Source organism: Pogona vitticeps, chromosome 9 (genome assembly GCF_051106095.1).
Source record: "Pogona vitticeps strain Pit_001003342236 chromosome 9, PviZW2.1, whole genome shotgun sequence".
Taxonomy (NCBI): Eukaryota; Metazoa; Chordata; class Lepidosauria; order Squamata; family Agamidae; genus Pogona; species Pogona vitticeps.
The window spans coordinates 16915719-16941599 of record NC_135791.1 but is presented as its reverse complement, the minus strand read 5'-3'; the positions used below and the strand labels follow the sequence as shown (position 1 = coordinate 16941599).

Genomic DNA, 25881 nt, shown 5'->3' with positions numbered 1-25881 from the left:
TTTAGTCAGAACTCTCCACTATGACCTGTCCGTCTTGGGTGTCCCTGCACGGCATAGCGCATAGCTTCTCTCAATTACTCAAGCCCCTTCACCACGACAAGGCAGCAATCCATGAAGGAGTTTTATTTATATTTATTGTATTTATTCTATTTATACCCTGCCTGTCTGGTCTATAATGATACAGACAAAGAGCCATAAAATGCTATAATTCTATTGGTCAATTGTACCTCAAATTTGGATCCAATCCCTCATTGGATAATTGATGCCAACTATGCTAATCTATTGGTTACATGTAGATATACAGTGATGCCTCGCTTGACGAGGATAATCCATTCCAAAAATCACTGTAGAGTGAAATCCTCGTCAAGCGAAATAAAAAAGCCCATTGAAACGCATTGAAAACGCCTAAATGCGTTCCAATAGGCTAAATACCTCAGCGTCCAGCAAAGATCCTCCATAGGGCGGCCATTTTCTGATGCCTGTGCAGTGAAAATTCCGTCCTAAAGCACAGCCTGGAGCCATTTTACACAACGGGCAGCCATTTTGAAACACGACAATCAGCTGTTTTGATCATCGTAATGTGAAGAATCAGTTCCCGAAGCAGGGAACAGATCATCAGGAAGCGAATTTTACCCATTAAAACATCATTTGTGATCGCAAACGCAATCGCAAAAACCTCATCGTCAAGTGGATTTGTCGTTTAACGAGGTAATCATTAAGCGAGGCACCACTGTATACTGTATATTGTGTCCCCATATTCTCCTTGATCTGGGCCCTAGATGCACCTGAAAGTCTGGGGACAAGAGTATCCATTTCCCTTATCTATTTGTATATTTATGTGTTTTCTTCCTGGACCCTGATATATGACTTTCAATACTGTGAATCACTTGTGAATATCCTACAAGCATTCCAGTGGTGGACCACCTGTTACATCAAAAAGGAGGATAGGCAGAGAAGAAGACTTACATTGTCATTCTATGTCAGCCATAAATACTTTTGAGCTTGGTGTGAATGTTTCAGGGTTAGATTTTTCTGAGGACTGGTCTTTCTCTCAATGTATTGTCAGTTCTAAAATGTAGTTTCATCTTTTCTCGGTATCACTAGGTTTTAAAAAGCAAACATGACACAACACACAAAACAACTTTGGATGTGTCAGTCACATAGCCTGGACAGCTCACTCCCCATATGTCTAGAGGTTCTAGCTAGAATTATTTTTCCCCCCAGGAAAACATTCAAAAATAGAGTTCCTGCCTGCCTGTTGACTGGAGCAGTACACTTCATTCTGTCACCATAAAACTCTACCACCTTTACTCACCTCTCTGCAGTAAATGTATATGACAGGGAACACTGCCACAGTGGGAGTGGCATGTGACCCAAGCTCTCTCTTTTTCTGGAGGGAGGGGGGAGTCCAGAAGCCTCCTGGAATGAGGATTTGCTTTTTAAATACTGTATTTTTCCATGTATAAGATGCCCCATGCATAAGACTTTTCTAACCCAAAATTTCTTTCTTTGCAAGAAAGTGGAGGGGGAAGGCAGGGATCAAAGTGCTTTGATTCCTGCTTTCCCCCTCCACTTTCTTGTGAGGAAAGTGCTTTCCCCCTCCAGTTTCTTTTCAAAAAGCTGCCTTCCCCCTTGCAAAAAGTGGAGGGGGAAAGCAGCTTTTTGCAAAGAAAGTGGAGGGGAAAAGCACTTTCCTCTCAAAGTGGAGGGGAAAAGAAGGAATCGCTTTCCCCCTCGACTTTCTTGTGAGGAAAGTGCTTTCCCCCTCCACTTTCTTTGCAAAAAGCTGCTTTCCCCCTCCACTTTCTTTTCAAAAAGTGGAGGGGGAAAGCAGGAATGAAAGTGCTTTGATCCTTCCCCTTCCCTTACTATTGTGTATAAAATGACCCTCAATTTTTCCTGTAATTATTTTAGGAAAAAGTGTCATTTTATACATGGAAAAATACACTGATGGAGCCCTCCTGCACCATTTAAAATCCTGCTTTTTCACCACTGGAATTGAACCTTCAGCCACTTCTAATTTCTTTTCTTTTCCTTTTTTGCATCTTTGTTGGTCTGTGATGTCCCTCAGGAGTTCCAGGGGTGGGGAAAAAGGTTACAGGTGCTATCCAGTTTGCCTATCTCTGCTGCCAAAGTCTACAAATCTATGAAAGCCAACATTGCTGTTGTAGCAGAAAGCAAATTTCAGACTTCATGAAGAGAGGCACCAAAAATATGCAAAAGCCAACAAAAAAGGTACAAAATGCCACTCAACAATCTTTGTGCTGTTTTCATTAGACTATAAAGGTATCACTAAAGTATGGAATTTCAAATTTGCCTGATTTATGTACAAGCTGAGTAAGGTATACCTTAGATTTCCAGACTGTAAGGGATCTCAGCATATGTGCACGTATAGAAAATAGATACACAATCCCAGTATTTTGCCCTTTTTTACTTTTGAATAGTATTTTGAAACCTTCTAAATCTGGCACAGTTTAAGGGCTTAGCATGTTGTAATATCACCCTATGTATAGAGGACACTCACAGATCAATTCCTATACTGTATAAAACCTTACTACAGAGCTGAGAAACCTGTGACATTTCAGATACTTGTTGACTCCACTTCCTATTAGCTACAGCCAGCATGGCCATTGGCGACATATTATAACACTTGTACTGTAGTTCATTAATGTTGACAGAGCCACAGATCCCTTAGCTCGGCCTGACTGTAGAGCAAACCCCAGTGAACACTCCCAGGTAAAGGAGCAAAGGTTTGCAGTGCCCAGTTTATAGATTCTGCTGAATTTTGAGCAGTCTAAGGCACAATTATACAGGGGGACCCCTTATCCACAGGGTCAGTATCCACTGATTGACTTATCCACAGTCTGAAAATATTAAAATTTTTACAAGAAAAAAAATCCAGAAAAAAATATTTTCACGTGCATTTCCAGAACCAGCCACTACAGGGAGCCAGAGACTGTGCTATGTATGCTAATTAGTGGAGAATGGTCTCTGGTGCCCTCTAGTCGCCTGTTCTGGTTATGCAAATTAAAAAATTCTGCATTTTCTCCTTTTATCATGTTTTTTCTCTGCAATTTTCTGTATTCATGGGGGGCCCTTGTAACCAATCCCCAGCAGATACTGTACTGAAAAAAGTGGGGGGAGGTGTTATATATTTTTTAAAAACTGAATGGAGGAAATGATGTTTATACAATCAATTAGTTCTACAGACACTCTCCAAGAAGCTTTGAAAACTGGTTGTGGAACTATGAAACGTTATGGGGGGCTACTTTAAAACTATTGGTCTGGTTCTGTGTGTGTGTACATTAGTAACTGCAGAATCAAACTTTAAACTCTCTGTACCAAACTACAGTTCCCACAGTGCTTTGGAGGAAGCTGTGATAACTAAACTGACCCACTTCATTAGACTCAGGCCCTCCTCCAGCTGTCACCCAGCAGCCATTCCACCAGACCACAGATAGCATGAAGAGGGAGTGAAGAGAAGCAGGATCCCTCTTTTGACTCAGCTGACAGATTAGCAGCAGCTTCTGGCTTCCCCTCTCTTTAAGCTGTTTCGAGTACAGTCGTGGCCCACTTAACGATTGCCTCGCTTAACGAGGAAATAGCTTTACGATGAGGTTTTGCGATTGCAAAACGATGGTCTAAATGGGGGAATTTCACTTAGCGATGATTGGTTCCCTGCTTCGGGAACCGATTTTCGCTTTATGACTTTCAAAAACAGCTGATCGTCGGGTTTCAAAATGGCCGCCGCCTGAAGAAAATGGCCCCCCGCTGTGTTTAGGGACAGATTCCTCGCTGCACAGGCATGGAAAATGGAGGATCTTAGCTGGATGGTGAGTTTTCAGCCAATTGGAACGCATTAACCGGTTTTTAATGCGTTTCAATGGGCTTTTTTATTTCGCTTAACAAGGATTTCGCTCTACAGCGATTTCGCTGGAATGAATTAACATCGTCAAGCGAGGCACCACTGTATAGATAATGAAGCCTCACAATGAGGCATTCTAGCATTACAAACCAACTGCATTAAGGTTGATCATTACATGAACCTCATAATATTAAGAACTGGTAGCAGTATGTTTTTGTTTCCTTTCCCCTTTCCTTTTTCCTTTCATATTGCATCTTTTTAGACTGTAAGCCTGAGAACGGGGTCTGCCTTGTCTCTCTTGTTTTAACAGAAATACAAGCCCCTTAAGAATCTTTCCAGCTGCACAGTGGTCTATAAATGCAATAAATAAATTAAAATCATGAAAGAAATGGATACAGGTTGATAGTGGAGCTATGCACAAGATGGAATGAGCCAGTTTGGCCCCTTGGAATTTTCTGCAGGCTTTACCATGTTGTCAGAAACTGGGAGTAAATCACATCACCAAATGTCAGCAGCAAACTGAAAATCCTACAATCAAAACGGTTCAGAGATTGTTATTTTAAATGATTTTTTCAGCCCACTCACTGAACTAGAAGGGATCTGAGAGGCCATCTAGTCAAGCCTCTTACTCAGTTTAGGAGCTACAGTGCGGGACACCCTGAATATGGTGCAGGCGAGGAGGAACCTGTGCCCCCACCCAGATGCTATTGGCCTCTAATTCTCCTCAGCCGCAGCCACTATGGCTAATATTCAGGCCTCATGGGAAACGGAATCCAACAGCACCTGTAGGTTTTCTATCCCTGGTTTTCTATTCCATAGCATTAGCCAACATTAATCTTCTACTTCCCAGAAAGAGAAGGGGTAGGTGAGTCTTAGAGGGCATCTGCCCTATACCACTACATCCGTTTGATACAATATCCATTCCATTTTATTTAAACTTGGGGGTTGTACTGCGATCGTGCCGCTTGTCACCTACCTCCCTTTTCCCTACTTTGTCCAAAAAAGGATTCGTCAGACCCAATTCTTCTAATAAAAACGGTTTATTGTTTAACATGGCTTCTTTGATTTTTTTGGTCTTGTTTGTCATCATCCAAATGCAACAACAAATCATAAGTCTTTACTTTATTAAAGCTGGGTATCTCTTCGCGGTAAGACAACGGGGAATAACTGTTAACTTCTTGGGTCCATTTGGGGCTGGCCCCCGTCAACTCTGGTGTGTTCTCAGCCCACTTCACGTTTGTGGATGGGACGTCGTCGTTCCCTGCAGTCCCCCATTTGTCGAGCCACGTATCTTCCTCTGTCGGGGTTTGAAGAGGCTGGGCCCACGGGACTTCTCGGGAATCACTATACATTTTTGCCTTTCTCTCCTTTGCTCTTCTCTCTTCACCCACGCCCTATATTCCTTCCTTTGCTTTCGCTCTTCAGTCTCCCCCCAGTATGGTGGCTTTCTATACATTTGTCGCCTCCATCCCCTTTCGGCGTACTCACGAGGCACTTTGAACTCTACCCCCTCTCCTGTCCCAGGACCTTCCTGGATCAACTCTACTAGCCCTTCCTTTTCCTCTCCTTTCTCCTCTCTTCCCCAGCATGCTTCTTCCTCTTCCCCTCCTTCTCTCTCCTTCTTATCCTCTTCCTTTCCCACCTGATTTGTGCCCTCTTCAGCCTCTACTTTTATTTCTAGTTTACTTAATTCCTTTTCTATCACCCCTATCTCTTGTACTTCTGCCTTTATTGAATGGTACACTCTTCTGGCAAGAGGAGAAGGGAACGACAGAGGATGAGATGGTTGGACAGTGTCACCGAAGCAACCAACATGACTTTGACCAAACTCCGGGAGGCAGTGGAAGACAGGAGGGCCTGGCGTGCTCTGGTCCATGGGGTCACGAAGAGTCAGACACAACTAAACGACTAAACAAACGACACTCTTCTGATCCTGGGTGAGGCGGCTCGTCGCCTCACACAGGGTTATAAAAACAACCCTAAGGCAATCCTAGGATCTAGGTCAGTGGGTCGCACCTTGGGAAACTCAAGTGTCCATGGACTGCAATTCCCAGAAGCCTTCACTATGGTTTATCTGCCATTCCCCTTCACATATCCCCAGGAAGGAAGTGGGCTTCTTTCAAAGGTAGTGTCTGTTGCTTCATTTCCTTCAACATGTGGCGAGTCAGTTCTGCTCAATGCTGAATGTGTTCCTAGGCATCTGCTGCCTGCTTTTCCTGTAAAGCCTAACACAATTATCACCACCTCCTGGAGTCAAAACAAAAATAAATTTTGAAAAATGTATTTCTAATTAAGTAACCTTGTTTGTTTGTCTCAGCATGCTGGCAAAATTAAAGAGGGGAGAGGGAAAGTGCTTTAAAGTTTTAGAATATTCTGTATATCTCTTTTCCTTTCCCCTTCACTTTCACAGTAATTCTGTCATCTTAAAGAATAAATGAATTTAAAGTCCACATAAGAAACAAATTTGCATTACTAATCTCAATTGACCATGAACCCGAAGAACTATGGATTGAAACCAGAGATATTATTAGAGAAGAATGCAAAAAAGCCCAAACAATTCCTGAAGTAAAAAGAAAAGACAAACCTAGATGGAAGAAACAATTGTAAAGAACAGTGAAGAAGCAAAAGGTGACAGAGATAGGGGCAGAATCACAAATGCAGATTTACAATGATTCATGGAGACAAAGAAGTACTACAATATCCAGTGCAAAGAGAGGAGAACAACAAAAGGGGAAAAACAAGAAATCTCTTCCAGAAGAGCCCAGAAATCGTAGGTAAATATTAGCCTAGATTAAGAATTATGAATGACCAACAGGGAAGCACAGTATCTGACCAGGAGAAAATAAAAATAAAGTGGAAACAGTGTACAGAAAAGGGATGACAGATTCCTTTGAAGAGGAGTTTTATCATGAAGAACCTGCAGTTCTGGAAAGTAAAGTGAAAGCACTAGAAAGAAATAAAACATCAGAGGAGAGAGATTTCTGATAGAACTATTTCAAGCCGCAGATACTGAATCTGTCAAAATCCTAACAAGAATTTGCCAACAAATTTGGAAAACAAAACAATGGACCACAAACTGGAAACACTCAATATATACTGTATTCCAGTCCCAAAAATAGGAGACACCAAGGAGTGCAGTAACTATAGGACCATTGCTCTAATTTTCCATGCAAGCAAAGTGATGCTCAGGGTGTTGCAACAGAGGCATTTACATTGTATGAAGTGAGAATTGTCTGATGTTAAAGTTAGATTCTGAAAAGGAAGATGCACTCAAGATCATATCACAAATATCCTTTGACTGGATCATGAGAAACTATGGTTGTTCTGATAGAAATGAGTGTGCCCTCAACACTCGATTGTCCTGATGTACTGAGACAAGAAGCTACCATTAAGATAGAATACGGAGAGACAGAGTGGTTTCCTATAGGCAAAGGTGTCAGACAAGGGTGCATTTGATCTCCTTGTCTGTTCAGTCTGTATGCAGGACATATCATATGGAAAGCCAGACTAGACTCAGGTGAAGGAGTGAAAACTGGTGGAAGAAACATCAATAATTTAAGATATGCAGACAACATTACCTTACTGGCAAAAAAGCAGAAATGGTTTCAAATGATTTTTAGTGAAGCTGAAAGAAGACAGTGCCAAAGCAGGACTGCAGTTGAACATGAAGACAAAAATTATGAATACAGAAGAACTACAGAACTTTAGTGTTGACAATGGACAAATTGAAACAAAAATTTTGTATATCTTGGTTCAGTCATTAATCCAGATGGAAACTGCAGCCAAGAAATCAGACTTAGACTAGGAAGGCAGGAATGAAGGAATTAGAGAAGATAATAAGTGTAATGGTGTCTCACTGGAGATCAAGACCAAGATCATCCACACTCTTGTACCGTGGTAGCTCGACTTACGAACTTAATCCGTATCAGAATGGCGATCGTACGTCGAAAAGTTCATAAGTTGAGGCAAACTTTTCCATAGGAATGCATTGAAAACCATTTAATCCATACCTGTTGTTTTCCGTTCGTATGTCGAGGCACTGTTCGTAGGTAGAGGGGGGCTGTTGAAGACAGGAGCTTTTGGAGATTGCTCATTTTTAGGGTCGCCATACGAGAGAGGTGACTGGATGTTGTATAACAACAAATATTAAAACATTTCTTCCAGCGTGAGCTTTCCAGAACTTCAACCCACTTCCTTAGGCCACAAGAGTTTGCATGGAAAGAATACTCTTTAAAGGACTTGACAAGGGCCAATAAACTGAAATCCAGATAAGATGGAGATCCACCTGTTGCAAGGATCGTCAGACCTGTTAGAGGGACATTTTCCTGGTTTTGATAGGGGTCACAGTCCCCCTAAAGCAGTGGTCCCCAACCTTGGGTCTCCAGATGTTCTTGGACTACAGCTCCCACAAGCCCTCACCACCACCTCTGCTGGCCAGGATTTCTGGGAGTTGAAGTCCAAGAACATCTGGAGGCCCAAGGTTGGGGACCACTGCCCTAAAGGATCAGGTTTGCAGTTTGGGTGTACCCTTGGATCCAGCTCTCTCCATAGAGGTGCAAATATCTGTTGTAACTAAGAGTGCTTTTCATCAATGCCAGTTGATTGCCCAACTGCGCCCCTACCTGAAGAAGGAATACCTAACAACAGAGGTTTGTGCTTTGGTAGTTTCCAGAACAGACTACTGTAATACTCTCTACACAGGGCTGTACTTGAAGTCAGTATGGAAACTGTAGCAAGTCCAAAATGTGGCAGCCAGATGGATCTCAGGTACTAAGAGATATGGACGTATATCTCCAGTCTTGGTAAGTCTCCACTGGCTTCCTGTTTCGTCACCTATAAAAGCCCTAAATGGTTCAGGACCTTGATAACTGTTGCAATGCCTCTGCTGCAAAACAGCAACCTGGCTCCCCTGCTCTTTGTAGTACAGGATGGTAAAACCGGTAGCACCAAAGGAGGCCAAAAGAGCGAGCATCAAGAACCAGGTGTGGACAGGTATGGCCCCACACCTCTAGAGTGAAGGTCCAGCAGAGGTTGGCCAGGGGGGCCTTCCCTCTCAGTTTTGAAGGTCAGTCAAAACAGAACTGCTTAAAGTTGCTTGGTATTAGTACTTGTCCAACCCCGAGATGGTTGGACAGGGTCATCCGAAGGGACCAACATGAATTTGACCCAACTCTGGGAGACAGTGGAAGGCAGGAGGGCCTGGCGGGCTCTGGTCCATGGAGTCACTTTTATTTATTTATTTATTTATTTTATATCCCGCCTATCTGGTCGGTTAAGACCACTCTAGGCGGGAGCTAACAGCATAAAATAGAACAGTGAACGTATATAAAACAATTTTACATAAAAATAAACTTAATAAAATAGATAAATAGAAGGAAGAAAGAGGGCATCGGGGATTGACTGGGGGTCAATTAGTACTTGTTACCTGTGACATCCACCGCCGCTTCAAAATGTTTATCTAAAGATAAGCTTAGCTAGTGTAATGTTTTTTATTAATTGATTTTATTGTTTGATTGTATACTGCACTCAATTATTCTTTATTGCTTGTATGTTTATGCTGTGAACCGCCCAAAGAGTGCTTTGCAGGATATGCGACGGTATGTAAGTTGAATAAGTAAATTTTAAAAGGTGCTTATCTGATTGTCACACGTGCTGAAACACAGCTAGCAGGGCTACCTCTCCACAAGTCGGGCCGGGGCGGGCAGGAGGGTCCGGTGGGGGCCAGAAAGTACAAAATGGTGCGTCCCGTCCCGTCCCCAGCCTTGCCGAAGCCGGAGAGCTCCGCGCCGCCCCAGCCCCAGCCCCAGGGAGGGACGCCGAGGGGGACGCGCCAGGCCCGGGCCTCGCAGCAGCAGCGGCGGGGCGGTCCGAAGGCGGGGCGGGAGCAGCCCCAGCCCGGAGCGCGTGAGTCAGGTAGGAGGAGGCCGTCCCCGCCGCCGCCGCTCCGTCCTGCGGCCCCTTCCGCCAGCCCCGCCGCCGCCGCTCCTGCTGCTGCTGCTGCTCCGCCTCCTCCTTCCTTCCTTCCTGCCTTCCTTCCTCCCTTCCCGGTGCCAGGAGAGCCGTCCACGCCTTCCTCGCCTCTTTCCCTCTGGCCAGAAAATGCCGGCGCTGCAGCTCCATTTGGGGCCCCTCAAGGAGCCGCTGGGCTTCATCAAGATCCTGGAATGGGTGAGTCCCGGGAGGGGGGCGGCGGCGGCGGGGGCGGCGAGAGAGAGCCGGCGGGTCGCGAGGAGACCCATTGACCTAGTGGCTTTTACCTGGGGGTCGACTCGTTCCCCGACGTTCGCTCTAGCCCGGGGTTAGTGGTCGGGCTTGGACTACTAAGGTTCGAGGGGGGGGCGCAGCAGGGTTTGGGCCAGCCTTTGCACCGAGGGCCGGGGGAAGAGGAGCCCGCCGCGGGCCCGACGTCGGACGGCTGCCTCCGGGGCTGGTTCCCCCCCCCCCGTCCGGGTCTGGATTCGCTCATGACAACCCCCCCCCCCCGCCACCCTATCGCCACCCCAAATCGGCGTTTGCAGCGTTGAGCGCCAGGCGCTGCCTTCGCCCTTCGGCTGGTCGCTCTTCCTGGACGGCCTCCTCCCTCCCCGCCACCGCCGGGACAGGAGCGCAGGCGGGGCCCTTCGGCCTGTCGTCTTTGAGCCCTCGCTGCCTCTTATGGGGGGGGACCGCGCCCCTTCCTCACCTCCTCCTTCCCCCCCCCGCAACTAGGCAGATCTATTTTGGGTGCGCCCCTCCGCATAGCTGCAGCAGGGTGTGGATGTTTAGGGTTATGTCTCCAAACAAACCATGTGCTCCCGACTGGGTGTCCGCCATGGGGGGGGGGGAAGGGAGAGGGTTGTTACATTTATTATTGTCACAATCACAATGTGCCATCAAGTCAGTTCACACTTATAGTGACCCCTTTCAGAATGTCCCAGGTAGGAAGTAGTCAGAAGTGGTTTACCATTCTGTCCTTATTTAATCACACTGCAAATACTCTGTTTTCTCTTCAGATCGTATATAAATCTTTCTTACTGAAATAATTATGTGGCTGGCTGGAGAGCTCAGTGGTTTAGGTTTCTGGCGGTGGAGTCAGGGTCGCCACTGTGCGAATCCTGGGAGAAGAGCCGGCCTGTGTCACCTTGGGCGTGTTGTTGCCCGGGGCACCCCCAGAAGAAGGGACGGGTCAACCACTTCTGTGTATTTCTCTACCTGGAAAACACTTGCAACGGTCACCTTAAGTTGGAGTCAGCTTGAGAGCATGCTGCTATTATTATTATTATTATTATTATTATTATTATTATTATTATTATTATTATTATTATTATTATTATTATTATTATTATTAGATTGGTGGTTATGTATGTATGTGCTTACAAGTGGGTATATACATCCCAAAGCTGAAAAATATCAGATATTTCAGATGCATGAAAATCCAAAAGAGAGGGACAGTATGTCTGTGTATCTGTTTGCCTGCTTCTTGTGCCACTTTGCAGTTTGGGCCCTGAGGCAGTAACGTAACATCAGTGCCCAACATGAGTTAACATAAGCTTTGTTAGACTGCAGCTTCTTGAGAGGCATTCAGTGGAAATGGGCTGCAGTGCTAGTCTTATATGTGCCCCCATACTGTTGGTTGCTTTTACTGTGAAAACTCATGTACAGTGGTGCCTCGTGTAACGGGCGCCCTGTTTAATGACAAATCTGCATAGCGATGAAGATTTTGCGATCACAAAAGCAATCGCATTGCAATGTTTTAAATGGTAAAAAAATCGCTTTGCAGTGATCTGTAAGCTGTTTCGCTTACTGATTTTCTCATAGCGATGATTTTCCAGCAGCTGATCGGTGGTTCCAAAATGGCCACCGGGTTAAAAAATGGCTGCCCGCTGTGTTTTCGCACCGATTCCTCGCTTATCGGGCAGCGAAAATGGCAGCGGTATGGAGGATTTTCGCTTAAAGGTGAGTTTTTTGCCCATAGAAACGCATTAAACGGGTTTTAATGCATTCCTATGGGCTTTTTATTTGACAAAATTGCTTTGCAGCAATTTTTGCTGCACGGATTATCATCGCTATGCGGGGCACCACTGTACAGTATAGGTAAAGGTAAAATTTCCCATTGACATTTAGTCCAGTCGTGTCCGACTCTAGGGGGCGGTGCTCATTCCAGTCTCCAAGCCATAGAGCTAGCGTTTGTCCAAAGACAGTTTCTGTGGTCACGTGGCCAGCATGACTGGACACAGAACACTGTGATCTTCCCACCAAGTTGGTATCTATTTAGCTACTTGCATTTTTACATGCTTTCGAATGGCTAGGTTGGCAGGAGCTGGGACAAGCGATGGGAGCTCACTCCGTCACGTGTATTCAATCTTACCACTGCTGGTCTTCTGACCTTACAGCACAAAGGCTTCTGCGGTTTAACCTGCACCACCACCACGTCCCTAAGCTCATGTACATCCCCCAGCAAAAGTTACTACCACCATTCCACACTTATTGCCTAAAAAAGCACAGCTCACAAGTGTTGTTTTTCAATAGCAATGCTTAGAATCATGATCAGGGTGGCAGGCTAGAGAATTCTGGGAGTTGTAGTCCAAAAAGTAAGATTTCTGAACTGTGTAAAAGGATAGTAACTGCCAACTAACTTGTGTGCTGAAAGGTAATGAACTGGAGTGAGATAACAAGATGTAGACTTCCTGGAGTGGAGACTGCCAGTGGACCACAGATGACAAGGGCAGTTCGGTCTTGGTTAGAGAACAGTGCATGTTGAGGAAGGTTATTCTTGACTAGAGGTGCTTCTGTGGTGGCGGAATGGAACCCAATGAATCTTATCCATGGTTTCATCTAGATAAAAATGCATAAAAATACAGAAGAGGGTTGAGGGGGTCTGAAGCTTGTCTGTAGCTTGGCTAACTCTCTAAATCCACTAGCAGTGATCGTGCCCTGTAAATGCTGGTGCTTAGATTTAGGTATGCTATGTTCTGGATGCAAAGGTACTCTTGTTGGGATGGGGCAGTCACCTTTTGGTGACAATTCTAGGAAACCACCTATACATTTAGATGCATAATGCATTGTTAAATTGCCTCGGCTATATTCTGTCATGCACAACACACTGAATGCTTCCTGGTGTAAAAATTAAATACTGTACCAGCTCATGGATGTTGGCTAGAATGCTGTGTCCTAGACTTACCAGGATTCTGGGGATTAGGATAATGGTAGCCTTCTAGTGGTTGTGGGATTCTCACTCCCATCTGCCACAGTCAACAGTGGCTGCAGTGATGGGAGTTGAAATGCAACCACTTATGGGGACCCAGGTTTGGGAACTAATGATAAAATGTTTTTTTAACATGACAGCACTTTCATTTTTGTTCCTGCCTTCCCCAGGCGGAGTGGCCTGTAGCTGCAGTGCTCTACCTCGTGTGATTTAAAACAGTGGGTCCCAACCTTTTTGACACCAGGGACCAGTTTAGTTGAAGATCATTCTCCCAAGGACCGGGGTGGTGGCGGCGGGCATCCATCTGTGTGTGCGTGCACGCAGCGGACGGGCGGGGTGTGTGCATCTTGAGTGCGGGCAGGAGGGCGTGTGCGTGGGAGGGCGTGTGCACGCGTTCCTTCAGCCCTCAAAAACCTGGCTCGGCAGCGTGGTCCTTCCAAGGCCATGGCCTGGGGGTTGGGGACCCCTTATTTAAAACATTATTTTTGTAGGTATGAATGTGTGGATGTACAACAGGTAAAGAGCACAGATAAATCATTAAAACAGAACTTTGTGGTGATTTCCAGCAATTAAAAAATGATCAAAAGACGGGGGGGATTACATAGATGAATAATCTTCAGGGTATCTGAGATAAACTCATGTCACTTAAGATTCGCTAGGCATTGTCTTGACACTTCCGGGACAGGCATTGGAAAGCTTTGCCAGAGTTTGCCAGAGAGGTGGGTTTGGGGACTACAGCTTCCAGACCAATATGGCTGCTTTAGATTTTTGGAGTTTTAATCCCAAAAAGGGATTCTCTTAGGATGCAGGAATAGTATGGCTGTGTTGATAAATGGTGACAGTTATAGGATTGCATAATAAAGGATATCAAGCATAGTCAAATGCCCTTATGGACTGTGAGCTGTTACGTAAGCCTAGAGATAGTGGGTGTTTTTTCATTAGCTCTTCTTTTGAAATCAAGTGATTATCAGAAAGTGAAATGCATAGTTTGGCTGGAAAGTGTTTTTGTTTTCGTTTCCATTTGAGGTTCAGTTGCAGATTTCATTTTGCATGGAAATGCATGATATACATTACCTGCTTTAAGAAGCAACCCTGAGAGAGGACAGCGTCAGGCGGTTTTGTATTGTGAGAGTTTTTTTGGTGGGTTGATCTCATAAGTTCTTAGAAGGAGGGCATTGTTTTAAATAAAGAAGGAACTACAACTCACTACTCCGTGTTGCCGATTAAAAGATGGGTAAAGCTGGCTGAGGGACGTGGTGGTGCTGCGGGCTAAACCGCAGAAGTCTGTGCTGCAGGGTCAGAAGACCAGCAGTCGTAAGATCGAATCCACGCGACGGAGTGAGCGCCCGTTGCTTGTCCCAGCTCCCGCCAACCTAGCGGTTCAAAAGCATGCAAATACAAGTAAATAGGGACCACCTCGGTGGGAAGGTAACGGCGTTCCATGTCTAAGTCGCACTGGCCATGTGACCACGGAAGAATGTCTTCGGACAAAACGCTGGCTCTGTGGCTTGGAAACGGGGATGAGCACTGCCCCCTAGAGTCGGACACGACTGGACAAAAATTGTCAAGGGGAACCTTTACCTTTACCTAAAGCTGGCTGAATTCCCAGTGTGGTGTAGTCGTGGATAGAGAATATCACACTAGGACTCTGGAAAATAGGATTTGAATCCTCCACTCAGCCATGGAAACTGACTGGGGGAGTGGGACTGGTAAAACCATTCCTTAAACATCTCACTTACGTTGAAAGCCTTATTAGGGTCGATATAAATCACTTCTGACTTGATGACACAGAACACACACACACTGTGGCTCCCGAAGAGAAGTGCTAGCATATGTAGCCTTGGGCAAGCTGTACAGCCCAAGGGCTCCTTCAGAAGAAGAAGGGAATGGCAAACCACATCCAAGTATTCTCTACCTGGAATTCACTGAAAAAGGGGCACACATTTAATATCGGTAGTGGATCTGGTTAAAAAATAAAATTATATTTTAAAAACTAATAGATCTCTGGAGTCCAGACCCTGCCAGATCATTGTAGGCAATTGGCCTGGAGATGTTGCTGTGTGCAGTTGTTCCCTATTACAAACTTTAATTTGATGACACATGTTGTATTTGGAGTTTTTATGGAGTGATTTGTGGCAAGAAACCAAGGGTTCCATTGTCTCTTGTTAAAGATGAGCACTGTGTGACTTTTGAAGAATTTTTCTGCTGGCTAGAAGTCAGAAATTGTTTGTGGGATGGTTGGCACTTGTCTCACAAAGAGTCTTGGCCTTCTAAGCAACTTTTGTCTCAAAGCCATTTCTGTCCCCCCCCCCGCACCTTGGCACAAACCCATCCACCTGAATAGATTGCTCCAGACTTGCAGAGAGTTCCTCCTAGAGACGTAGTTCCAAAATGTGCTATAGACGTAGTTCCAGATGCCGCTATATTATATTTTCTTAAGCCCCGGCCATTGGGTTGTGTGCTGGCTTTACCCTTCTGGGGAGGTTGCTGTCCAAGAATTCCTGGACCTCTCTTTTTCTATAGTCCTCTAAGCATCATCATCATCATCATCATCATCATCATCATCATCATCATCATCATCATCATCATCATCATCATCATCATGTGATGTCAGTTCAGTTCTATCTTACGGTGACCCTTTCCGTGTTTTTCAGGTAGAAAATACACAGAAGTGGTTTACAATTCCTTTCTTCTGGGGGTACCCTGGGATGGTGCAGCTTGCCCAAAGCTACAGAGGCTGACTCTGCTCATAGGAGGCCCAGTGGGGAATCAAACTCATGACCTTTGGCTCTGCAGCCATATACCTGAGCCACTGAGCTGTCTAGACCATAGCATGCCTTAACCTAAGCAGCAGCCAGGGCTGCATAATTTGTCTTTTAAAAAGACTTCTGCCTTCACGGTCTATTTTAGGCTTTGCAAGGCCTTTTATTTTTTACACCAAGGAATGTACTAGCATCCCAACACGGCCAACTTTCCTCACCCTTGTTTGGTCCCAGAATTCTCATGGCTCCCTGTTGTAAAAGAGATAAATAAACTGACGATGACTCCGAATAGGAGAAACTGTGTTTTCAAGATAAAGCTTCTTTTGTGTGAAACCTAGGGATTCTTTGATCAGAAAGGAAGAAAAAAATAATACAATATTTTTATTCTCTCTACCTATGCACATAGACACGTTTCACTGCCCCTCCCCAGCTTGTTTTCCCATCCCTGGTCTTTGGAGGAATGTCAGCAGCCTTGTTATTCCAAATCCTTGTTTTTCCTGTTCAGAACACTTGTTTAGGGTGGAGAATAGGAGCCTACAAAGATATTTAAGTGCCTGGAAAATTTAAATACAAACTCATAACATAGTTCTCCCAGGGGTGTGCGAAGATTGCTTATCATTTCTGTGAAGCAAACAAGAATTATTAAGAAAAACATGGAATAAATAGAAACAGGTTGGACTAGGAACTCATGTCTGAGTTTATGCTCCTTGACTGTATACATTCATGATCTCACTTAAATCAGCTCCCTCTGTTTCTGTCATTTGCACTAGTTTCACATAGAAGGGGGTGCCAATTTTGTGATTCTCAACCCTTAATTCTTCCAAAGAATATGTCAAGGCCTAGGGAAAGAAAAGGCCCAAGGCTGCTTTTCCCTTTTTTTCCCCTTTTCCTTTTTTTTAAAAAAAGTTTTTGATGGTGGAGAGCAGATAAGGAAATGTTCTATAAAGTATGAGCTTCAGAAATGGAGTTGGCACTAACCACTATGAAATGTACATGGAGACGTAACACGCCTAAGGAATTAGCAATGATTATTTCCTTTCTTCAGCAAAGTAGCTTTTGTACTCAACATGTCTGGAAAAAACTATAGCCAGGAGCACTTATGGACACGGAAGCATCTAAAATAAAGCAGTGTAGGACTTCTGAGACATTGGACATGTGTTCCTCTGAAATCCAGGCATTTAGAGTGTCTTCCCCCCACCTCCCAGCCCTGAGTGACTCTTGTTTGCGACAAGGAGCCACTTTGAGGTCTGCGCTGCCTGGTGAAGTAGATGTTTAGTCAGAAGCAGGAGGTGGCCAAGACAGCGGAACCAGAGGAGCCTGGAGATTATTAGATAAAAGTAGTTCTCTCCAGTGTAGGAAATGCATGTTGAGTAAGATGATTGCAAGGGTCTCCGTCACAGCTCAGGTGCCCCCAGCAGATCATTCATGGATAAGCACCCCAGTTCTTTGTGATTTATTTATTTATTTGACTTTTCAATCATTTTCTTCTTCCAAAAATTAAAGTGGACCTGCTCAAAATTCTATATGGAGTTTCCAGAATGCAAAACAGAGGACTTGAATTGGCCCAGTTGTGTAGTGTGGATGCAGGTCTTTTCATTAGAGAGGACAGCCACCTTTTCAAACAGTTCCTTGATTTAAAGAGCTGTCCACTCCCAGGCTTCATAGAATCATAAAACAGTGAAGTTGGAAGGGCCCTATGAGGCCATCAAGTCCAACCCCTTGCTCACTGCAGGAATATACAGTAAATCAAAGGATATCTGTCAGATGGTTGTGTAAATTTTTCGTGAATGCTTCCAGAGTTGGAGCACTCACCACCTCCCAAGGTAATTGGTTCCATTGCCATACTGTTAGGAAGTTTTTCCCGACATTCAGTCAAAATCTGGCTTCCTGTAACATGAGCCCATAGTTGCAATTCCTGCACTCTGGAAGGATCAAGAACAGATCTTGCCCCTCCTCTGAATGACAGCCTTTCATATATTTGAAAAGTGCTATCATATCTCCTCTTAGCCTTCTTTTCTCAAGGCTAAACATGCCCAATTCTTTCAGTCTTTTTTCATAGGGCATGATTTCCAGCCTTGTCGCCATCCTCTGAACGTGTTCCAGTTTGTCAGCATCCTTCTTGAAATGTGTCCAGAACCGGACACAATACTCAAGGTGATGCCTAACCAGTGCTGAATAGAGAGGGACTAGTACCTTGTGGGATTTGGAAACTGTATACTGTACTTCTATTAATGCAGCCTAAAAGAGCATTTGCCTTTTTTGTAGCCACATCACACTGTTGGCTCATATTCAGCTTGTGATCTATGGCAATTCCAAGATCCTTCTCGCTCGTAGTTTTGCTGAGCCAGGTATCCCCCATCTGGTAACTGTGCATTTTTTCCTTTTTCTGAGGTACAATACTTTGCACTTATCCGTGTTGAATTTCATTCTGTTGTTTTTCATCCCAGTACTTAGCACTATTTATTTATTTATTTATTTATTTATTTATTTATTTATTTATTTATTTATTTATTTATTTATTTATTTATTTATTTATTGGACTTATATACCGCCCCATAGCGCTACAAGCACTCTCCGGGCAGTTTACAATTTTTTAATTATACAGGCTACACATTGCCCCCCCCCCCGCAAACTGGGTACTCGTTTTACCGACTTCGGAAGGATGGAAGGCTGAGTCGACCTTGAGCTGGCTACCTGAACCCCAGGTCGTGAGCACAGTTTTTAGCAGCAGTACAGCGTTTTAACCACTGCGCCACGAGGCTCAACTATCTCATTTTGAATGTTGTTTCTGTATTCCAGGGTATTCGCTATTCCACCCAATTTTGTGTCATCCGCAGATTTGATTAGCATTCCCTGAACTCCCTGATCCAGGCTGTTAATAAAAATGTTGAAGAGCCCTGGACCCAGGACTGAACCACTCTTTGACCTGGCAGGGAGGCTCAGGAGTGGCTAGTCAACTGTGAGCTCCAGAGCAACAGGAAGGGAGTGCGGGGCCCGCGGCAGCAGAGGAAGTATGAGTGAACCCTTGTTATATCCACCTATGTGAATATAACTCTAGTTGTGAGTGCTCTAGCACTGGAGGCATTTAAGAGAAACTTAGACAACCACCTGGCAGATATACTCCCCCCCCCCCCCCCCCGTATTCCTGCATTAAGCAGGGGGTTGGACTTTATGGTCTTATAAGCCTCTTCCAACTTCATTATTCTACGAGTCTCTTTCTGGGTTGCTTCTCTCTTGCTCATTTTGTCAGATCCTAATCTTCTGATCTTTTGGATTTCTGCAGATCTTTGGCTTAGCATGTTGTCGGAATTGTCCCAGTACTGTTTTGCAAACAGATTGTTTCTGTGTTTCCAATGATACAGCTTGCATTGTATAATACTTGTGCAGGCTTTTGTTTAGAAGGAGGCTCATAGAGATACGTACAAAGAAATTAACAAAGCCACAGAAGGATGTCTCTGTTTCTTTTTCATCTTAGTACATGGATCGTGTAAAGCAGGAGTAAGAAATCTAAATTGCTGAATTGCTAAACTACAAATTTCATTTATTTCTTGCCCTTGAACAGGACTGGGGCTGAAAAGAATTGGAGACCAACCCTATTTTGAGTGTGACAGGTTTTCTGACCCAGATGTATTGTAAGTGAGACCAAAAACACTCCCAAGGGTGTCACAAGGCAGGTCTATTGTATTTGGTCTAATTAATTCAATGCATTGTTGTTCTGTAACTATTCTTAGACACATTTTCTAACTTCAAAATATGCACCAGAGAAAAGGATTCTATGATGAAATTTATATGTGTGTGTACATTCAGTATCACATAATACTTTCTCATTTTGCTTGCCTTAAATGTTGTCAACAGCTTGCCTTTCCTTGCAGGGTTTGGATTTTGTTATGCAAGGTGAAGGGGAGGTGGCAGGAGCAGATGTGCAGGACTTGTGTAAGATCTCAAAGTGGGAAACCTCTTTTATTTGTTTCAGAAAAGAGCTGTAGAAACAAAATTTAGTTTGTGTTTCAGTAATAATGCCCTCCCCTCCACCGACTTGGGCAAGGGGGGGGCGGGTTTGGGCTTCCGACCCATCCCTACCTCTGACCCCAAAGAAGCCTCTGCATAGGCATATACCAGATATTATTTTTAAAAGCCAATTTAAAAACTGGCTATTCAGGCAGGCCTTCCCTCCGGACACTATTTGATCCATCTTCTTGTTTGTCCACCTTGAATGACTTTATTCTTGACAATGATGTTATTTTAACTGTTTACTTTGTGTGATATTTGCCACCCAGAGTAGTCGAATGACTAGATAGGCGGGATATAAAATAAATAAACAAACAAATAAATGATATCTCCTACCAAAAAAAGGCAGAATGAAAATGATTTGTAGCCATCAGTAAGTCTTTGCCTCCTGTCCTGTGTGACATCATGTGTTAATAGAACCAAGTGGGATTTTACTGTTCCAGTAGCTATCTGATTTCCAGAACATTTTTGTCTTCTGAAAAATTCAGGTTTTCGCTCCCTTCCATTAGGTAATTCATCTGTTTTCTTCTTCAGGCTCAGGTATTAATACCTAAGCCTGCTCTCAAATATGTATGAAGTAGCCCTTGCACCCTGAAAATAAACGTGTTCTGAACCTAGTATCCCCGAGCCTGGTTTGCTTCATACATGTTAAGACTATGGCTATTACTGGCCTGCCTTTCCCAGTGTTCCATTCCCATGGAGCATGGGAAACGTGGAGCATTTCAAGGAGGGACCTTAACGGGTCATTGTGTTTTTGGAGTATCCTCAGCCTGAAGGAACTTCTGTTTGAGTCCTGAGGAAGACAGAAAGCCACAGTTGCCTTGGGAGGTTTACTGTACAGTGGTGCCCCGTATAGCGACGATAATCCATGCAGCAAAAATCGTCGCTATGCAGATTCGTCGCTATGCGAAAAAAAGCCCGTAGGAATGAATTAAAACCTGTTTAATGTGTTCCTATGGGCAAAAAAATCACCTTTAAGTGAAAATCACAGCGGGCGGCCATTTTTTAACCCGGCGGCCATTTTGGAACCGCCGATCAGCTGTTGGGAAATCATCGCTATGCGAAAATCGGTAAGCAAAACAGCTTACCGATCATCGCAAAGCGATATTTTCCCATTAAAAACATCGCAATGCGATTGCAAAAACGATCGCAAAAACGTAATCACTATGTGGATTCGTCGTTAAACGGGGCGCCCATTAAGCAAGGCACCACTGTATAGATGGGATGCAGCATGATAGCATATAGCAAAAAAACAACAACACAGAGATGTCTTCATATCCTGTCCCTTGACACCCTTGAGTCCAGCTGGGTGTGGTTCTTTGAGGTGTAGCATTCAGGGAAGGGCACACCTTCCCACTCACAGCAGAGGGGATACCTTGATCTAGGCAAGTCATTTTTGCCGCCTAGCTTCCCTATCCTGAAACTCAACAGGATGATAAAAAAACAGTCACCTTTTAACAAAGCTTGGAAATGCTCGCTGAAATCTTGTTGCACTGTTAGGCAAAAGGTGTAATAGTCAGGAGCCATGTCAGATGTCAGATTCTAGAGTTTATTGTCCAAAAAGTAGTGTTTTTAGGCTCTGCTTCTCGAAGATTCATGTCCTTCTTATGCTTGTGGCGCAAACAGTTCCTTCCTTCACTGCTTCCTAAAGGTTCTTAAACCTCCATAATTTCCACAGACTTGTGGTGTCTCAAGGAATAATTATGCAAACATCCTTGCATAAGATCCACAATTTTGATTTCACCAGCAGCTGATAACTTTGACAAAGCACCAGCAGGATCTCATACGGATGAGACCTAAAAAGGGCCCATGAAATATTTATTCCTTCCTATGTTTGCCTATATACTGTACCTGAAAAACTAACTTTATTGGTCTTGTGTCCTGTACAGATTTTCTCCATCTTTGCTTTTGCTACCTGTGGAGGTTACAGTGGAAAAACAGCCCTTTCCTTCGCTTGTCCTAATGGCACAGATTTAACTCTGGAGACTAATTTTGCCTACCCTTTCAGGTAAGAGCTTTTATCCCTCTGAGGGAGACTGGAACTCTTTTTCCCAGAGTGGCACTTCTAAACGGTTTCCATAGGAAAGTACTTCATCCTTCAGAGTGTTTTCTGTAAACCTACAGTGCCAAATGTAGGCAGACACGGCTGTTTCCAGTTTAAAGGGAGGGGTCTGAGGCAAAAAGTTCCTGGTCCAAAATTCCTTTAAAAAAACACAACTATAAATCCCAGAATCCCCCCCCGTGTCTCAGTTTTTATAAAAATGACATAGAATACTGGCAAAGAGAACAACTTGTTGTGGCGTTCACCCTAAGTTATGCATTATTCACATGTTATATGTTAATACGGTTGTGAGGCGGGGCCAAAGGGGCTGCTGAAGAGGTGGAGCCTGGGAGAGAAGAGGCGGAGTCAGAGAGAGCTCAAGGATAGTTTGGGGTTTTGAGGAAGAGGGTATTTAAGGAGTGATTAGGTAGTGATTAGTCAGAGTATGACCTGGGTTAATTAATATAGAAGAGATTAAAGAAAAAGATTGAAGCTTTATGAAACTTTAAGAATGTGCTTAAGAATTATTCCTGAAACCATGTGTAATCAATAAACTTGTTTCTGTTAAAAAGTCAGTACTGAATGGACCTTAGTCTTTCATAAGAAATACAAGTTGATAAAGAGATCAACTGGTGGCAGCGTATCAAGAGGCGTGTTGGGATACTTTCATGAGCTCTGGGTTTGGTGAAACAAGCAGGGGCCACGGCATAAGCATCACACTTGTCTTTGACATCAGAGACGTTGTCCTCTGTCAGTATTCTGTGTCATTTTTATTGTATACAGTGGTGCCTCGCTTAACGATGTTAAGTCGTTCCAGCAAAATCGCTGTAGAGCGAAAACGTCGTAAAGCGAAAATAAAAAACCCATTGAAACGCATTAAAACCCGGTTAATGCGCTCCAGTGGGCTAAAAACTCACGGTCCAGCGAAGATCCTTCATATGGCGGCCATTTTCGGTGCTTGTATAGCGAGGAATCCATCCCTAAGCACAGCGGAGAGCCATTTTGAGCTCCTGGCAGCCATTTTGAAAACCCGACAGTCAGCTGTTTTGATCGTCGTAATGCAAAGAATCTGTTCCCGAAGCAGGGAACCGATCTTCGCAAAGCGAAAAAACCCCATTTAAAACATCGTTGTAAAGCAGATTTGTCATAATGCGGGCAATCGTTAAGCGGGGCACGACTGTACTTGCAATCAAGGCCTGTCTTTATTGAAGACATTGTTTCATTGCTTGTCAAGTCAAAGGTACTTTAAAGCAGCAATAGTGCTCCCATTAAACTCTGTTAACGAGGAGATGCCTGAATGTTGCAGTCTTGACAAGGGTGGCTAAAAACAAAAGAAGAAAAATGCCAGAAATTAAATGGCATGGAGGTGGGGAATAAGCGTGTAAAGGTGGGAGAGAGGGCAAATTAATGGGAAAGAGGCCGGTAACGACATTTAAAGAGGGAAGCCTGACGTCCCTTGAGCCTTCCTTCATCTCCTGTGCATCTGCTTTATACTGCTCATGTGTTTTGAATCCTGCAGTAGTCACAATGCCTAGAAACATGCTTTAAAAGAATGCAAACTTCTCTGGGCTTAACTGATTTCCTGTCTCTAAATTTCTATGAAAAATGGTCTCCGAGGGATGACATGGATAATGCTAATAGCTGTTGAGGCAGAGGATTGATATCAGGAAAATGAAGTGAGAAATAAAGGGTTAGTTCCACCCCTGTCTTGTATTTTTAATAGTAAGGTAGAGGTTCTATAAGATATAATGATGCCTGTCTCATGTGTTGCCTAGTTTTGGTCCCCAGACATGGGATCCTTCAGCACAGTTGAACTTGAACCCTTGGTATTAGTTTTATAATATTTCCTGTTCATGGAGAATCTTAAAAATAGAAGAGTTCTAAAATCCTCCTGTTTGCTGTCCTGAACTTAAGGTTGAATAAGGTGACCCTCGGCCCTGTGGACGCAAAGACATGCAACTCCACCTGGGAAAAGCCAGTCTTCCTGGTGGGCGACTTCTCCTCCTCTGCCCAGTTCTTCGTCACCTTTGCTGTCTTGGTGTTTCTGTACTGCATGGCTGCCTTGGTGCTATACTTGGGGTATCTGCAGTTATATCGGGGTGCTGGGAAACTCCCCATGATTGTAAGTGGACAACTTCTTTGTTCTCCCCTTTCTTTTTCTTCATTTGGAAAAAATAGATGCATTTTTTATCCATTTATCTTGAATATTGAAGCCAGAAAGGTGCAGTTGCAGCAGGCTAAGACCTTTTTCACCATCAGATCTTCTGACAATTGACTGGCTTCCGGGAACAGACTTTTTAGCTAAGTGGTTTAGCTGTCTGGCTGTGGAGGCAGAAGTTGGGAGTTTGATTCCCCTCTGGGCCTTCTTGACAGGGGTTGGACTTGATAATCCATAGGGCCCCTTCTTGCTCAGCAGTTTTAAGATTATATTATTTTCAGATTAACAAGGGGTTGATGGGGTGAGGTAATTTTTAATGGTTGGTTTTAGCATTGCTTTAAATTCAATTTAGCTCTCAATGCTGCAATTTATTTCATTGTGTTTTAATGTTATAATGTATGATCTTTTTCTTATAAGTAAGTAGTTCTCTTAGTGAATAAATAAAGTTCTTTGTGGACAACTGATCTGTGCTTCTTAAAAGAAAGAAATAATCAACCTGGTATAGCTGTAAAATTACTGTCTTTTTCCAAAGCATATTTTTAAATCACTATAAGAGTGATCACCATTTCTTCTTAATCACATTCAAATTCAGATTCATGTTTAGCATATAAATAAAGACACAGCCTTGAATTCAGATGCTTTGAGCTAGGTTTATTATAGATGGAACTTTTGGGAGGTCGTTAATTCATAGGATCGCCGTAAATCAGAAACATTTTGACTGGGTATTAACATGCAATAGCCAAATTCAACATTCATGGAACTATCCTAAGGTGGTAAGAATTCTGCATATTCTTTAAGAATAATCATCTTAGAAATGCAGCGATAGAAGAGGCCTTATGGATCGCTGAGTCCAGCCTCTGTGCAGGAGGCACAATGTGGAATCGAACCCCCAAGCTCTAGCTCCACCGCCAGATGTCTAAATTGCTATCCAGCAGTTCTTCCTGTATAATTTCAGAACTTTTCCTGTATACCTGCCAACAGGGTATTTGCAATGTCTTGTCAAGTGCTTTGAACTGCTTTTCAGCTTGATTTTTCTTTGCAGTAGCCCCGCGAAGGAGACGGCAGTCTTCTTGTGCAACAAATAAGGAAGTTAGGGCTCACTTGATCAGGATTGCTCCATTAGACACTGACACAGCAGGGTGTTGTAGTAACCAACACTCAGATTGTGTTGTCCGCTAATGGGGATTACGGGGCACTCCAGATGTTGCTGAATTACAGCTCTCCCCCCCCCCCGTGTCTTACCACTTGCAGTGCTGGCAAGGAACGTTTGGGATTTGAAATCCAGCAACATCTGGACAGCTCTGGATCCCTCACCCCTGTGCTAGAACAGCCTTCCATGATGCAGGCCCTCCCTGAGGTGTTGAACTACAACTCCCATTGTCTAGCTGCTGCGGCTGTCTGGGGATTATGGGATCTGTAATCCATTACATCTGGAGGGGATCGGGTTATTTCTATTTTTATAAATCCCATCTGTTTAAATACAGTACATTCTCATGCCAGTTATTATTTTATCCCATTTCCTTCTTCTGTGAATGAGTATTGTGAGCAAAGGTATAGTTTTGGAAAGTTAATGACCGAGAGATTTTTTTAAAAATTGAAATAAATTTGCTTATTTATATAAGTGGTTAATACATAATCTAAAATTTACAAGTTCATGCATTTTTTTAAAAAAATATGCATTTTCCGAATGTAAAGCATCAACCCCCAACCCTTTGACCTCTGAGTGTATTTGAGTGGTTACCCCCAATTCTGGGGAGGTATGGTGTGGTCCCCCTCAAAGTTTTTTTTTAAATGGTGATACAGTTGCTCTTTCTCCTTCTCCTTGCTGCTGGAATCTCAGGAACACTGGTAAGTGTGTCACTC

General features: G+C 43.8%; 1 protein-coding gene across 1 annotated transcript in view; it reads left to right on the top strand.

The window, feature by feature from the left end:
- The first annotated feature begins 9837 nt into the window (after positions 1-9837).
- LOC110089901 (synaptophysin-like protein 1) overlaps positions 9838-25881 on the top strand; it is a 28062-nt gene continuing 12018 nt past the window's right edge. Inside the window, exons 1-3 of the mRNA XM_072980175.2 lie at positions 9838-10033; positions 21709-21827; positions 23775-23982. Coding sequence (XP_072836276.1) covers positions 9965-10033; positions 21709-21827; positions 23775-23982 — 396 coding nt within the window. The 5' untranslated portion in view covers positions 9838-9964. The remainder of the gene's footprint in view (positions 10034-21708; positions 21828-23774; positions 23983-25881) is intronic.